The sequence below is a fragment of the Scleropages formosus genome, chromosome 18 (genome assembly GCF_900964775.1).
Source record: "Scleropages formosus chromosome 18, fSclFor1.1, whole genome shotgun sequence".
NCBI lineage: Eukaryota > Metazoa > Chordata > Actinopteri > Osteoglossiformes > Osteoglossidae > Scleropages > Scleropages formosus.
Genome location: NC_041823.1, coordinates 18,661,347 through 18,677,584, shown reverse-complemented (window position 1 = coordinate 18,677,584; position 16,238 = coordinate 18,661,347). Strand labels below are relative to the sequence as shown.

At 41.3% G+C, this 16,238-nt stretch overlaps 1 protein-coding gene across 1 annotated transcript; it reads right to left on the bottom strand.

Annotated features, from left to right (window-relative positions):
• Positions 1–1,106: 1,106 nt before the first annotated feature.
• Positions 1,107–15,753, bottom strand: LOC108924282 (hornerin). The gene is made up of 2 exons (XM_018735555.2): positions 14,716–15,753; positions 1,107–8,270 (listed from the first exon to the last, which is right to left on the bottom strand). Exon 2 carries the CDS (start codon positions 7,521–7,523, stop codon positions 2,298–2,300), a length of 5,226 nt encoding a protein of 1,741 aa, XP_018591071.1. The 5' UTR covers positions 7,524–8,270; positions 14,716–15,753; the 3' UTR covers positions 1,107–2,297.
• Positions 15,754–16,238: the final 485 nt, after the last annotated feature.

Here is a 16,238-nt window from a genome sequence, read left to right as displayed (position 1 = left end):
ATTAATACCGAGTACCTTTCTGAACGGTACTACAGTGAGTACTACGATTTTGCTGTGCGCTGCCCTCCAACACACACACAATTTTCTGTGGTAATTACAATTTATGAAATAATTTTTCATGAATACACTAATTTGCTACGCTCACAGGTCAGTCAAACAAATGGAACATTCTGTTCTGTCTGTGTTCCGCCTCAAATTAATAGTGCAAACTGATCCACGTGACCATCCCATACAATCTTAGAAGGACAGAACTACATGAAAAATGAGCATTTACTTCCACCTTGTGGACATATTATACAAGTACTGTTCTTTATCAGTTCCTTAAGTTGTTACTAATTTAATGGTTTCCTTCAGGTTTCAGGAAAAATGAGAAGAAGCTCCTTTGAGGTACTCAACCTTTGTTTTGTAAGTAAATATGTGGTTTGCATTACAGATGCTCCTGAAATGACATATGAAGAATTCAGCACTGAACAGTTAGAAGACATTGAACTGAATAATAATTAATCGTATGAATTATAGGTTTTACAACATGCCTGTTCTCTTGTGGTCCTGGAGGGCCCAGTCTGGATGGCTTTTCTTCAGCTGGCCAGTGAATCACTTGATTCAACTTGCTGTCTTGATCAGACCTGTTTAAATCTTTCTGTTGGCCATTTCAAGAAACCATTGCAGAATCAGTCTTATTGCAGTAAATATTACTAATGTTTTTGCATGTTACGCAGGATTTAAACATGTTAACAGCACTTACCATTATAATTGCAGTATGGCCGTGGGGCATGAATTTGATTTGATAGTGGTGTAAAGAGATCTGGAATCCCTACTGGAACTGACTCTTCAGGCCCAAAGCTGAATCGTCCTGTTGCAGAGCACGACTGAGAAGCTTGGCCTCGGGTGGTAATGGGTAATTTGGTAAAAGCATCTTTTCTCATATGCATTTAACTGTAAATATAAGGAATAATTTCACAAGAACAATAAAATCTCATGAAGAATCCAACGTTGTTAAACTCATCAAGATAGTTTAGTTTGGCTGTGTTTCAAAAATAAAAGCAACACGTTTGTTTTTAAAAGTTTATTTTATTTTGGAATATATTCCAACTATTTTATCACTAGGCAAATAATATGATAGAAATGTATTTAGTATTATTTTTCTTTTTGTTTAAAAGAAAAGGTCTTGGGAAAAGGAATATGAACAAGGCTGTAGCTCAGTAAAACACTACTCGTGTAAGGGAAATAGACCAAATTCATAGTTGGTAACTGGACAGAGGAGGATAAACACACAAACATTTAATCCACCCTCCTTTCTTAAAATGGCAGCCCATCTCTCCCACCCTCCCTCAATCCCACCCACTCACCCACCCTCCAAAACAGCAACAATACAAACTGAAATATTACTTAGAATAAAAAAACAATATAACAATGAAATAAAAAATGTACAGTACAGTCAGCTTGTTCCCATCTGCCTCTCCTTTGCCAAGTTTTCATACAAAAGTTTTACTGTTCATTGGTATGTTAAGTTTTGTAATTGTCCTTTTTTCCAAACATTTTTCAGAAAACTGTTTTTTTTTTTTTTTTTTTACAGTGTAGCCATATATAATGAATTTACCATTTAAATACTCATTATCATGGTTTGAGAGATACATTTCCTTTACAGATGTTAACTGCAAGTCAATTCACAAACGTGAACTTACAATATGACTTTCTGACCAAGTAACATACAAAGATTGTTTGTCTTGCATGGACACATCGACTTTCTACAAAACAAAGCTTCTAGTCTCTGCATTCACTGACCTCCTGTGTTTATCCCAAAGTACTTTATAAGAACAAAAACAGTCAAGCACAATGCCACTGGGGCCCTAAGTGAACACCAACTACATATTATACACAGCAGAGAGACTATATAGGGAGACTTAGTTAAAGGGGGTAAACTAGACAGGGGAAAACAGTATTAGCCATATTCCAATTAATCATCTCTAACATCCCAGCAAAGTTAGCTAAGGACTATTTAATTGTTTAGGAGATGAGATGTGGAGAAAGTCTTCAGTTCTCCCAGCAACTTCAGGTGCATCTTCTGAGGTTGATTTTTATTTTTCACCCAGTTAGTCTGCAACCTCCAAGAATGCTGCTCCACATAATTGTGATCAGAAGTTCAGCGGGAGATGTGGTAGTGGCACTATGTCAGTCCAAGTCTGACTTAAAGGCATAAAAGTGTTATTGCCCTAGTCTTCCACCACTGGTATAAAAGAATTTAATCTCCACTTGCCATTTCTAAAGTTAAAATCTTCTCAGTCTTACAAAAAGATTTAGTGTCTGTACTCCATTAGCACTGTTTCACTCTGTCCTTCTTTCTTCTTTACTGTTCTCTGAATGGATTTCAGTTTCAAAGTCCCACTGCAAATTCCTGCAGTTCCTTCTCCCTCGAGGCTCCCTCGACAGAATACTGTGTGCCTCTCCAAAAGTATCCCATTCCAGAAACGAGAGAGGCACCGTGGACAAGAAAAAGATCCTCGGGCAAGATGAGACCCTCTATGACTAAGGGCTGTGAGGAATTTGCGAGAGCGCTTTCCACAGGCAGGGCACTCCCGACGAGGTTGGGGGCAGGTGGTCCTTGGAGAATGTCTGACTGCTCTGTGAACTAACAATGCTGCCTGGCGAGGAAAACTTATTCGTGGACAGAAAGGACATGGGAAGTGTTTTTGAGGAATATCCAAAGATGACAACCTTTTTATGCTCGCACCATCTGCTCGTCTTAGCTTTAAAACATGAGCTATTCGTTTCTTTCTTTTAAGCTGCTGTTGATGGGTCCCACCTCTTTTTCTCTTTTGCAGTTTCCTCCTCTTGCATTTCTGCTTTTCTGCTGCTGACACATATTTGTTACCATTCCTCTGTTCTCTCACCCCTTCTGCTAAACTTGAAGGTTCTCCTCCCGTGGCTCCTCTTCCGTCTAATGCATCCTTTCTCTTTTTCTTCTTTTTGCGTTTCTTTAGATCTCCCTGAGATTGCAAGTTCTGCTGATCTGGAGGTTGCATCTCAACTGGATGCTGCTGTGAATGGTGATGTTGCTGTTGAGAGGGTGGCAGAAGTAGAAGAGGATGGATAGACGGTGCATTATTCAGGGTATGTGTGGGTCCAGTTTGATACATAGGCTCCCCTTTTATTCCGGCAGGCTGCTGGGGGTTGGAGAGGGGAGTCAAAGTGGAATTAGGTGGAAGAGGGTGAGAATACGTAGGAGCACTGGAGGCTGTTGGGTGAGGAGGACCCAGTTCAGGGAGGTAGAAGAGAGGAGAGAAGCCTGATGGAGGCTGTTGAGGAGGTTGCTGAGAGTGGCTTAAACTAGTGTGAGCTTGTTGTCCCCCATGAGTTGCAGTAGGTGGTACAAGTTGAAGCAGAGTATTAGTGGCTGCTTCACTCTCAGACACAGATCCACTTGTATTCCCACTGCCCCCAGACACACCACTGCCTCCTGGTTGATTAGTTTGGTGGCCTGTTCGAGTCAAACCATGTTGTGAAAGGCGGTGTCTTGTCAAGCTGTTGGCATAAGCAAAGGCCTTTCCACACACCTCACAGCAGAAGAGTCTATCCCCACCCTCGTGAACGGCTTCATGATGAGCAGTCAGGTGAAAATGGTGACGGAAAGACTTCCAGCAAATGGCACAAGTGTAAAGTCTGGGAGGAGGCTGGGTGTTAGCTCCTTGAGGTTTCATATCTGGAGGATAGGAGTAATAAGCATCAGAGTTTCCTTGATCCCTCTCTTGACTAATGCCCCCTCCGGGAGCTGCAGTAGAGTTGCTACTGTTAATATTACTCCCTCCTGCTGTTGTGGACACCTCCTCATATTCCCCTTTCTGGTGTAATTTTCCATGTCTTTTTAAGCTCTGCGCATAACCAAAATCTTTGCCACACAAACCACATTTATAGTTCTTTTCTCCAGAATGAACAGTGTGGTGTTTGGTAAGATGGAATGCTTCTCTGAAATTTTTTCCGCAAACAGAGCAGTGGTGGGGTTTTTCCCCAGTGTGGATGCGGTCATGTCGTCTAAGGGTTTCGCGACGGGTGAAACCACGACCACAGACGCTGCATAGGAACAGTCGTTCACTGCTGTCCCCACTAGCTCCTCCTCGCTGTCGTCGTTTACTGCCTTCCCCAGGAGTTCCATTACCTGAGTTGGGCTCTTTCTTTGATCGGGGCTTGCGAGGCCGCTTAGGTTTGACAGTTGGACCCTGTTGGTGATGCTGTTGTTGATTCTGATTGGTTGAAGTTGTCATTGTAACACCCATGCCATCCTGATTTCCAACACCACCTCTATAAGCTTTGTCCATTCCGGATGTTGATGAAGGACCACCAGGTGAAACTCCAAGCGGACCTAAACCAAGTCCCCCAAGAAGACCTCCTATGATATCCCTTCGCTCCTCTCCCCGAGTGGCACTACTAAGCTCACCAGGCATGCAGGATGCTGCAGCAGCTGCTGCAATGGCAGAAATGGCACTGTTAACCGAACTGGTTACATCGTCTTCTGAGTCATCTAGGAGTGAAGAGAGGGGGAGATGGGGCTGCTGTTGTTGGTGCTGCTGTTGCTGAGTTTGATTTTGAGGATGTGGGTGTAGCGTAGGGGCTAAAGGTGCCTTTCTGAGAGCAGGACCTGCCATTCCACTTCCACAGGACAGTTCTCCAGGGTAACAAGGAGAGGGGTTTATTTGGGAACGATGTTGCTTGAAGTCAGCACGGAAATCATCGCTTCGATAGGACGTTTGGTAACGATTTCGAGAGTACTCAACAGCATACTTCTGTTCAGTTTTCTCCCCACCTCTGCCCTGCTGGAACAGACCTTCACAGCTTAACCCTGTCTTTTCATCTTCCACATCTCCACCCATCATACTTCCCACTACTCCATCTTCTTCTTCCTCATCTTCTTCTTCCTCAGTTTTCCCATAAATTACACCTCCACTAAGTTGCCCACCGGCATAGTCAACTACTCCACTTTCGCCAGATTCCATGCCTCCTGCAGCTAGAGCATTTGTTTTATTATTCTTTCGCCCATAGTGTCCATCACGTCCAATCATAGAGTTGCTCACACCACTCGTGCTTGGTCTAGATCTTGATCCCCTCCCTGGTTTGCCACAAGTGCCTGAAGCTGCATGATTAAGTAGTGAGGTGCTCTCGCGAAAGCAACGGCCACAAGCTGGACAGCGGTAAGGCTTCTCCTCATGGATCTTCTCATGGCGGGTGAGTGACTCACGACGATTAAAAGCACGCTGGCAAATTGTGCATGCAAAAGGTCTTGCACCAGAATGAATGACACCATGTTGGAGAAGGTGCCCCCTTTTCTTGAAGCCTTTTCCACATTCAGGACAACGATGAGTCTTTTCAGGACTTGGACAAGATGAGGAAGAGGTGGGGGCTGGATTTGACTGCTGTTGTTGGGGATTTAAAGAAGCCTGCTGTTGTGTCTGTTGTTGATGGGCATTGGATTGAGAAGTGAGTTCTTGGGTTGAGTGAGGGAGGCTAGGATCAGGGTTGTGGTGGTTGTGATTAGGATTAGATGTGGGGTTGTTACGGGTGTTAGTGCTGCTGCCAGATCCAGAAACCAGACCATGGCTACGTAGATGCCTTCTCAGGCTGGAGAGATGAGTGAAAGTTTTGCCACATTCTCCGCAGTGGTAGAGAGGCTCTGGTTCAGGCTGAGTAGCAGCAGGTGCCATAGCACCAGCAGTTTCAGATTTGGAAAGTTGTGAACCATTTGTTACAAGGACTGAGGCAGAGGTTGAAGAAGGAGCAGAGGAAGAAGAGGATGAGACAGCTGAGGAAGAGGAGGAAGAAGAAGAGGAGAGGATAGAAGGTTCTCCACTGACATTTGGAATATTAAGCCCTCCAGTGCCCACAACAAGGCCTGATGTGGCATCATGGCCATGTCTCCCAGAGCTGTTGCTGGAGTTTGGGTCTCCACTGCTTTGGCTGTTACTGCTGTTACTATTGTTATTATTACTCTCTGATTTCCTTTGGGGCAAGTAGCCAGCCATAGCTTTCTTTCTTCTGCCTCCTCCAGCACTTCCTCCACCTCCACTGTCCCCTTTCCCTTCTTCCTTAGAGAGAGAGAGGAGTGGCAGTGGGAGAGGCAAGCCAGATTCTTGCTGCATCAAGGATGCTAACTGATTGGTTGACAGAACTGGAATACCTTGGAAATCAAAACCACCTAAGGAAGACGGCTGGGATGCTGGGTGGAGAGGGTGATGAGGGTGAGAATGAGAGTGAGGGTGAGATAAGGCATGAGATGGTAACTGTTGTTGCTGTTGTTGTTGCTGCTGCTGTTGTTGCTGCTGGGGGGTAGAGTGACTATGTGTGTGAGAGGGATGAAGAGCAGGGGGAGGAGCCAGTCCTGAACTTGAGTCCCCACCAGCTTGACTTAAACCCAAGCCAAGATGGTTGTGTGTGCCTTGTTGTACCAAAAACTGCTCCAAACTGGCATTGGCTGGGACCCCAGAGAGAAAGTACTGATTGGCTGCCAGCATACAGCTGAATTGCTGGTGTAAGCTGCGGGCATCAGACTGGGCCCCAACAATCTGGTGTCCCAGAGAAGTTACTGTGCTGCTACTGCTGGGAGGATTGTTGGAGGTCGAAGTTGAACTTGAAGGAGATGGAGATGATGAGGAAGGCCCAGGGGATGCTTGTGGAACAGAGAGACCAGGGTGTAAGGGAGGTGGAGGTGGAGGAGCAGTTGTGACTATTCCTCCAATTCCCCCTCCTCCTCCACTGCCTCCGGCAGCCCCAGGGAAATGCTCAAAACGACCCATTCCTGGATGAAGTTGTTCTTGAGCTAAAGCTGCTTCTGCTGGATGAAAAGAACGCAAAAATTGTGGGTACCCAGTTCCATGACCCCCACTTCCTCCTCCACTACCACTACTCACACCCATTTTGCTTGACTTCCGAGAACTCTGTGAAGATGATGAAGATGGGGGCTGCTGTGGCAAAGGTGGGGGAGGAGCACTCATTTTGGCAAAAATTGAAGATGAATCTGAAAATGCGTTGCCTCTAGATCCCTGAAGTGATCCAAGACTTAAACCAGACAGAAGGGCTCCTGAAGTTTCAGCCTGCTGCTGTTGCTGCTGGAGCTGCTGTTGATGCTGATGAAGTTGAACTTGTTGTTGATGTTGCAGCTGTCGTTCTAATCCAAGACCTTTAAACTGATGGGCTTGATGTCCACTTAGCATCTCTATAATGTCCAGATTGTATTTGCCAAACTGGAACATCTCCCATTCGCTAGCAGGTGGGGGAGCTGGAGCCACACCACCAGCCCCAGAAGTGGCAATGATAATTCCACTACCACTAATGGAGGAGCTACGGCTTGATGATCCTGATCCTGAACCTGAAGCACCACCACTTCTGGAACTGTTTCCTCCACTACTTCCTGACCCCCTTCCTCCTACACTGCTGCTGCTGCTGCTGCCGCCGCCACTGCCACTATTACTTGTCCCTGTCCCTCCGCTGCCACCCCCTCCTCCTGCTGATGACCGCCCACTGCCTCCACTCTCCATCCAAGAGGAGCGGGCAACAGGACTTGTCTTTTGGTACGTTCCTTCCTCTGGTTTATTTGTTGTCCTTCTGTACTACTTGCTGGAGCTTTTCCAGTCTGTTGGCAAATATAAATAACTGCTATAGGATTTTTAATCTGTTCAAATGCAATTTCTTTTTCAGGCACACAGCCTGTGTTTTTGCAATAGTCACAAAACAATTTTTCAACTTCTTGGTAGTCCAATTTCCTTCCTTCAATTTGCCGGATATCCCTTTTATTTCAGTTCTCCATGGTGTAATTCACATGGTTATGTCACAGGTCAGTATCACATAAAATATTTGTTTTGTACAGGTAAGTATTCTTAAACAAATGCTGTTGACGTGATGCCCATGTTAAACTTCTTGTGTTAAGGTGAGGTGGTTAGCTTCTGAAACGGCTGGCTTACATGTAATGTTTCTTACAAAGCTGTAGTTTTGGCAGTAACTTAGAAAGTCTTTCTCCCATTCAACTGATATCCATAACTGGAATAAAAGTTTAATTTGTACTCCTTGAAGATAAAGCAGTCTTTAATTTGTGTGAAATAATGGTACAGAAAAAAAAAAAAAAAAAAAAACAATACTGTCCAGCACTTTACACTTTCTGTAATTTCAGCGTGTTCCTCTGTGTACTATTTTCCTTGCTTCTGTTGGGCTTCTTCACAGATGAGATGACAAGATGTGATGACTGGAATTTTCCTTCTGCTTGTTTCTACAGTCTTGTCTTGCAGTGACTGAAAAAATGAAGGGATGTATATTTTCAGTTAAGCAGAACATATGAAATTAACTATAATTTAACTATTGTTAAATGTAACTATACTTTCAACAAACAATTTTAAGGGCAATTTTATAAAACTAGAATTACATAACCATGTCTTTATTCATATAACATATTCAAAGCAAAATTCAGTTATACTATATCTGCACCAAAAGATAATATTCAAATGAAATGTGCTTATGTATGTTCTATGGGCCTGCAGGCAAATAAAGACATGACCTTGTAATCTGGAGATGGTGGGTCTAAGCCCTCACTGTTACTGCCATGTTCTTGAGTGAAGCATGTACTTGTATTGAACTGCTCCAGTAAAAACCAAGTTGTATAAATGTGAAATACTGTAAGTGATTTTGGGTATGACAGAGAATCATGTGGCACAGTGTACAGCACTGATGCTTCAAAGCGCATGGACAGCGCAATTGGACATGGGTTCAATCCATGTTCGGTGTGTGTGAAGTTTGCTTGTTCTCTGTGTTCACATGGGTTTCCTCCAGGTGCTTTTTCCTCCCACAGTCCAAAGACAGGTTTCAGGTTGACTGGTAATTCTAAATTGCCCTTTGTCTACTTGTTCTATTGTTCCCTTGTAAGGATAGGTGAATGATTGTAGGGGTCATTCACCCATCCACATTCCATCCCATTTGTTCTTTAAATATTACATAGTGATCACTGTATGTCACTTTCCAGAAAAGCATCTGCTAAATGAATACACAAGAGCTTAAATCTTTCAATTCCAAGCATCCGAACCACACTGCATGTTCATTAATCAATATTTCTAAAAATTCATATAACGTTGAACATGTTCCATAAAAAAAGATACTGAACTTCAGTTCAGTTTGCTCAATCAAAATTGAGTCTTCAAGTTACAGTTTCTGTAAATGTCATATCACAAACATTGTTGCAGACTGAATGAAAATATTTAAGCACACAGTAGCACTGTATACCAGTGCTTTATGTGGTGACATGTCCCCATGATTGAGAAAACTGATTTACCATGATATATATTTTTCAATGTACTGGTTGAAACATGGTATGAAAAACAACAACAGACAAATCCCTGTGACACATTACAATGGACGACTAGACTTTTTTTAAATCTATAAGACACAGTTTGTATTCTTTTTCTCAACACTCTGGGGGTGTCATGACCATATCTGAGTTGCAGTTTATTCAACATGTAAAAACTGAATAACCCAGCTGGTAAAGCTTCCAGCTGATATTAACTGAAAATTAAAATATTAAGCATAAGTGAGTAAAATTTTAATGTTGACTTTCAGTTATGAGCAAAGTTTGAGTTTAATAAAAAGAAAAAAGGCCCAGGCTTTTAAAAATTGCACTGCAGTTAATTTTGTTTAATGAAATCAATTTTAATGTGTGACTCTTGCTTTAACTTGTTAACAGGTGTCTATTATGCACATTTCAGAATACAGTTAAATAGGATAGCTATATTATAAAATAGTTCATTTCATAACCAGTAATATATCTATCGCTCAAGCATAAGAACACTTCAAATTAGTTGTAGTTGACACTGCCATTCAAACCCACCGAAGAAACCGGTAGTTTGTGTTCAAAGCTGACAAATCTTCAGCAAGCTAAAATGGATTCATTATTTCAAAACTGTAACAGTTTATAGTTACTTAAAATAAATTTAATACATTACTGTGCACTACAATAATGTGTAATAGAAGATTCTCTTAAATTTTTTGATGTAAACAAAAGAATAAAAGATTCAACCATCTTTAAAACTCAGGCTCTTCTTATTTGTAATTGAATAAATAAAACACATTTCAGTAGCAACCTCTTCATGTAACAAATGTTGGCTGAATGCAAGTCACTATTATCCATCAAGCATTTTCCTCACTTTTTGAGTATCCACATAATGTGGTTATTAACCATATAGGGTACCATTAGTGCTCTACAATGGAAAACATAACATTGGAAGCATAGTAGGTAGTGAACCAGTAAAGGATTTGGACTTGTAACATGAAGGCTGGCGGTTAAGGTCATTCTTCTTGTTACTGTATTAGACCTTTGGACAAAGCCCTTACATTATGATGCTCCAGTGAAGTATCCAACAGTACAAAGGGATAACTGTGACATACGAGTGCAGCTATCCAGACATGAGGCAGTAGTGGGTGAACTACATGTTTTATTTTTCTCTTCCGCAATAACATGGAGGGAAAACTACCAAAGAAAATACCTATTGGTGAGGATACCATAAAAACAGAAAAATTACCAACTACCAAGCACAAAAAACCTGAAAAGTTAAACAATACAAAATGAAATACTTCTGAAAACTTACATACATTATTCACAAAAACCAAATTCAATATCTCTAACCAAAGAGCTCAAGTGTAAATCCAAACCCACTCTCCACATTTTTATAATTGAGTCTTCAATTAAGTTTAAGTGGCCACACCTGGTACCCACTCATAATGACCGACCCCCCCCCCCGAGTTGTGGCTATCAAAATAAAATGCTTTTATAAGAATGTTACAATACTCTTTTTATAATGGAAAAAAGTACCTATTAAATAACACCTGGTCATTTAATCAAATTGCTAAGGTGCAATAATAAACAGTTTATCCTGGCAAAAAAAAGATATCTCAGATAAGGACTGACAAAACCTTTTCTTCTCATTCAAAAAATGTGTTATATTGTATTATTACTTTTCTCAGTAATGAAACAACAGTAATTAGCCACTTTGTGAGATTTCCATCAGCTCTGGTACTGACCTGGTGAATTTTACAGAGGACCCTGTTGTATGAGGGAAATGTGTCTTACAAGATCAGATTCCCATAATGACAAAATTTGCAAGAAATACCTGTGCATGTGCACTATGAATATACATCCTGAACAGATGGTCTGCTGGGTCAGCATCATCCAAATTCCAATGCAAAAGTTAGACAAAATAAACACTCATGTTCTTCACACAAAGTCTCCACAAAAAAACTTGGTTGATACTGAGAATTTCTGTTCAGTTACTTTGTTCTCTGTATTTAGTGTAATACTTCATATGTTTAATGCCAAAAAACTACATTATCACTTTTACACAAGTATCCACTCTTCAATTTCCATCATCATCAATAATAATAATAATAGTTTCACAGACATGTTTAATTTAGTTCATTCACACTTTACTGTTTAATTTTTATTACCCTTTCCTCTGAATTTAGCTCAGAAGTTTTTCATATTACAAAAATAAAGGAATAAATGGAAAGTTCTGTTGTTGTAGAAACTGACATGAAGACAAATAAATGGTTATATCTGTGCAGCCCTAATAGATGAAAACATCACATTGACCACATTCATTTACCTACACTGACCTGAAGAAACTAAGTAAACTGATGTCATTTTAGTCAAAACTTAAACAGAATAACATCTGAAAACTTTCCATAATATGGATCAATTTTAAATGTAAATATAATAATATTTTTAAGAATGAAGTCAAAATTGATTTCCAAAGAAACATAACATAAGGTTATACAACAGGATTATGAAAAAGCAGGAAAATTACTCACTTTATTGACCTACCATAAGCAACAATCCAAATGTTATATACACTGAGCAATGATTCTGCTTTCCTTTCCATTCATTAGCTACTGCATAACAGGATGTCTTTCTCAGTGGCTTATTTACATTTAATTCATAAATTTTTAAAACTAACTTGATTTTAAAGTACCATAACTAAAAGATCATTGAAAACTCAATTCATAATTTAATATCTACATAATAACGCTCAATGCACAATCAAATTCTTTTCTTTACTATTGTGACATATTGATCTTCTACAGTTTGACTTCTCTTGGTGCTGTGTACATTAATTTCTAGATACAGGCGTAAGGGTTGGCTGTGAGTTTATTATTACCTTAGCAATCACTAGGATTTTTAATACAAATATGTGAGAGCATAAATAAATCAATCATCATAGTAAGTCTACACCTGGGCTAAGTTTAAAAAAAAAAAAATGTCTGGAGGTGGCAGTGATTACTGAAATTCAACTAGCACCAACATATATATAACAGGATTACAAAATTTTAAATATAAATGTTTAAGGTCTTACAGCAATTAAACAACAACAGTAATGCAGAATTTCACTAAATTTTAACACTCTGCACTTAGCAGAAGCTTTTCTTGAAACAGACTTACAATGAACACTATGCAGAATTTAGTTGACACCTTTTTCATCCAAAGGGATTCGCAAAGCAACATACAGTGCAACGGAGTACCTACATCCAATCACTCATCTATACATCAGAGCAACACACACACAATGAGTGATCTGGCATCACCAATTCACTGAAACACATCTTTAGACTGTTGGGGGGGGGGACTGAAGGACCAGAAGGAAACCCACACAGACACGGGGAGAACATGCAAAATCCACATGGACTGAACATGGATCGAACCCACATCCTCTGGCCCTGCCCAGGTGCTGTGAGACAACAGCATTACTCACTGTGCCACCGAATACATTTATTTAGCAGACAATCTTCTTCAAAGCGATTTTTCAATCATTTACACACCTGGGTTTTTTTTTTTTTTTTTTAACAGGAGCAATTAGGCTAAGCGCCTTCCTCAAGGGTACTACAAAAACAAAAACCGTCGACTGTATTAATAATATTAACTATTAGACAACTAATTAACATGTAATAAGCTATTATCTGCTGCTGGATCCTTCCTACACAGTTCCATGATAATGTACAATTTCTGTAATCACTTCTTCATGTAGAGGCCACTCCTCTGGATTGACAGATTTGGTATCACAGCAGGTTTACAGAACAGTGGCATAGAGGTCACTGAAATTTGTTACAATGATCTCAGTACAGCCATAGATACTCTAGGAGAAGAAAAGAAAAAAAACCCAAAGACATTTCATATAATTCACAAAACTGGTTCAACTTTTAAAAATAAGCCTGGCAGGCAAGCAGAAAATAGTCTAGACCTTGTCTTAAAGTGTGTGTGTGTGTGTGAAAGAGAAAAAAGTTGTTGGCTGGATTATCACATACATACCATCACCCTCAATTTATATCTTGAAGGTAGTGACGTTCATTTTTAAGGAAAAGAAGACTTTTAATGTCTGCTGCTGTTAAATTATTCTACAATCTTAGAATTATGACACTGGAAAAAAAAGTATAAAATATTGGAACACTTTAGTGTTTTATTCAACTATCTTTAAATTGTGAGAGGTGTATGGTAATGCAGAAGTGTTGCAAACCTGTCCCAATTTGTTTTTCTAATTGTAATATGCAGATTTATGCTCTCTACAAAGTCAATGTACTTCTGACACAATTACTGAAAGAAGAACAAATTCCAAAATCAAGAGAGAGCATACAGTTTCTTTGGAGCAAGGCTATTCCAGTAGCATCAAGCTTTTATGGAAAAAAAAGTTTAATTAAATGACATTTAACAAAATTAGTCACAAGTACCATGAACAGTATTTTGACTTTTTTTTTTTTTTTTTTTTAAGTGCCATAGACTCTCCTAGAAAATGCTTCATCCACTTGAAGATATGCAGATGCTAGGGATCAAGTTCATGATCTTTCAGCAAAACTGATATTATCAGATGGGAAACGTTGAATTCACTGCAGTTTGTAGCAGGGACTTCACACACTGAATGAATCAGTGACAGGGCACTGTTCAGGAAGTATTCTCAGTGTGAACAGCATTATGTCTCAATCTGATGGGTCATGATTCTGTCACTTTACAACATTTAAGTACGTTGTCACAAACCGCTACGGTTTATGTAAAAGAAAAAAAAAAGGGAAAGCATGTAACTTCTCTCTTCTGTACTTGCTCTACTCTACATGTGTGTTTTAGGTCATACAATCACTACACTGCAGCATGACATCCCAAATCGAACTGAAAAGCTGCCCGAAGAGCAGGAGAAGCTCTTCAACGGAACTATAAGGAATCCGTGGAAAGCATCGCATCCGATCGGGTAATTAAAGTGGTGTGTAGCTGTTCCACCGCACGTCTTTCGCTCAGGAAACACGTACAATGCGACCATTTATCTGACGTCAAAGCGGGTCCCTAACAGGCTGCTCCTGCTTCGCAAGGCATGTAAGGCTAGTATGAGACCTGCTGCTGCAGAATCGCAGCACCACTGCACTGATCAGTATCGCAGGCCGATCGGGAGGGCGCAAGCTATATAATAATATTGTACAAGCATCGACCGTGCAGTTAGTAAATACGGGGAACAGTGTGGGTGGCCATGGCATGTAGCTCGCGAGGCGTCTCATCATGACCTCCGCACTTGATGCACGTTGATCTCAGTCACACAGACAGAGCCGTGGCATGCAGGAAGACCGCGTTCACACGGGCAGGAGGAACCGCAAGTGAGACAGTCAGTGGCGTGTAAAAGGTGATCATTATAACTGAATGCAAGTGAAGGAGAGCTGTCTTACCTGCGGGTTCGGAGATGTGTAAGCGAACCCGGGCTGATGGACTGAGCAGTGAGTGACAGGGGAGCAGGGAGAGGGAGGGACATTCGCGTTCCCGCTTCCATTCACATCTCTCACTCGCTCTTCAATCCTCCTCACAAAAGCGGTCCCGCGCTGGCAAAAATCATGAATCTTTGCCCGTAGTACTAGCGAGGCGGGCTTCACCATCGGTTATGTCGCTCGCTGGCTGTGCAGCTATGCTGCAGCCACCCGGCCAGCTAACGTGACCCTGCAAATGTTCACAGAGCGCTGGAGGGATAAACAAAGCGGCGACAGTAGAGACTCATTCGCGGACAGTTTTTCCTCTCTGAAGAAAAATAGCTCTGCGGTGCGAATGCTTTCGCACACAGCGCAACCTCATAGGCCTCCTCGGACCTCGTCAAAAACAAAACGGCAGTGCGTGCGAGTGCTTCAGAGATGCGCTACAAAAACATGTTCCGGACGCCGCGATATGTAATCACACTCAAGGTACTTCCTACACCATCTCGTATTGTTGCGCCGGGGCGAAACATAGTTTTGGAGGCCTGGCCGGTTGTTTTTCCTCTTTTCCCTTCACTCTCCCACTCGTTCATCGGCCTGTCCTGCTGTTTTCAAACCGTTAGCAAAACTCCATTTCCGTTGCTGCCTTAATGTTAGCTCTTTCTATTGCTTGCACAAGTGACCCGTTGTTATAGCCACCGTTTTCCAGTCCATGCGACAAGATGAATCCTCATTCGGGCTTATGAATTGTTGAATTGCTTTTTATGTCGGCCAATTTTTTTTCTCGCCCCGAGTCGATTTTGTGCCCCCCTATGTGTGTATGTGACGTGTGTTCGCTACTCTTCGGTCGTTTCCGGTCCGCGAAACACTTCCGAGGAGCGTAACAGTTTAAGTGGTCCGGCGTTCCTAACATTCACAGCTCCTACAAGCGTTTAAGTGTGATTCTGCTACTACAGCTGCTCACTGGTTACGAAGAGAGGAAAAAAATGAGAATGTTATCGAAAGTTAGTCAGTTATTACAACACATAATGTTAAATTTCACTGACGGAACGATTTGTTCGTAAAACCACCATCTTTGACTTACGCCGATTACTTTATCAAGGAAATACAGCCTTAACGTTTAAAGTTCATATTAAGTTTGTTTTCGTGTCAAAATTTAGTAACCTGTGTCAAATAAAAATGAAACTTTGAACCGTGCACGACAAAGTTGAAGCCATTTTATTATACCAATTGAAGGATTCGCGGATCCTGCCGCTCAAAATGGCGGCCGCGGTAGAGTTTTTTTTTTTCCGTTTAGTTTATTTTTTTCAAGTCGCGGGTTGAATAGCGTTTGAGAGTAAATAAGTCACTCGCTAATTGCTTGTAACGTCAGTGATAACACGAAACGGAATCCAGGAGCACATCTGCTTGCATGTAGGACGAGCGGGAGCAGAGCAGTCAGTGTTCCGCGGCATTAAGCTGACAAGATACTAGTGTCTCGTGCAGTCGGAGCGCTGCTCGGGAAAAAA

Coding starts and splice junctions, on each gene's coding strand:
- LOC108924282 (XM_018735555.2), bottom strand. CDS start 7,523: ATGGAGAGTGGAGGCAGTGGGCGGTCATCAGCAGGAGGAGGGGGTGGC.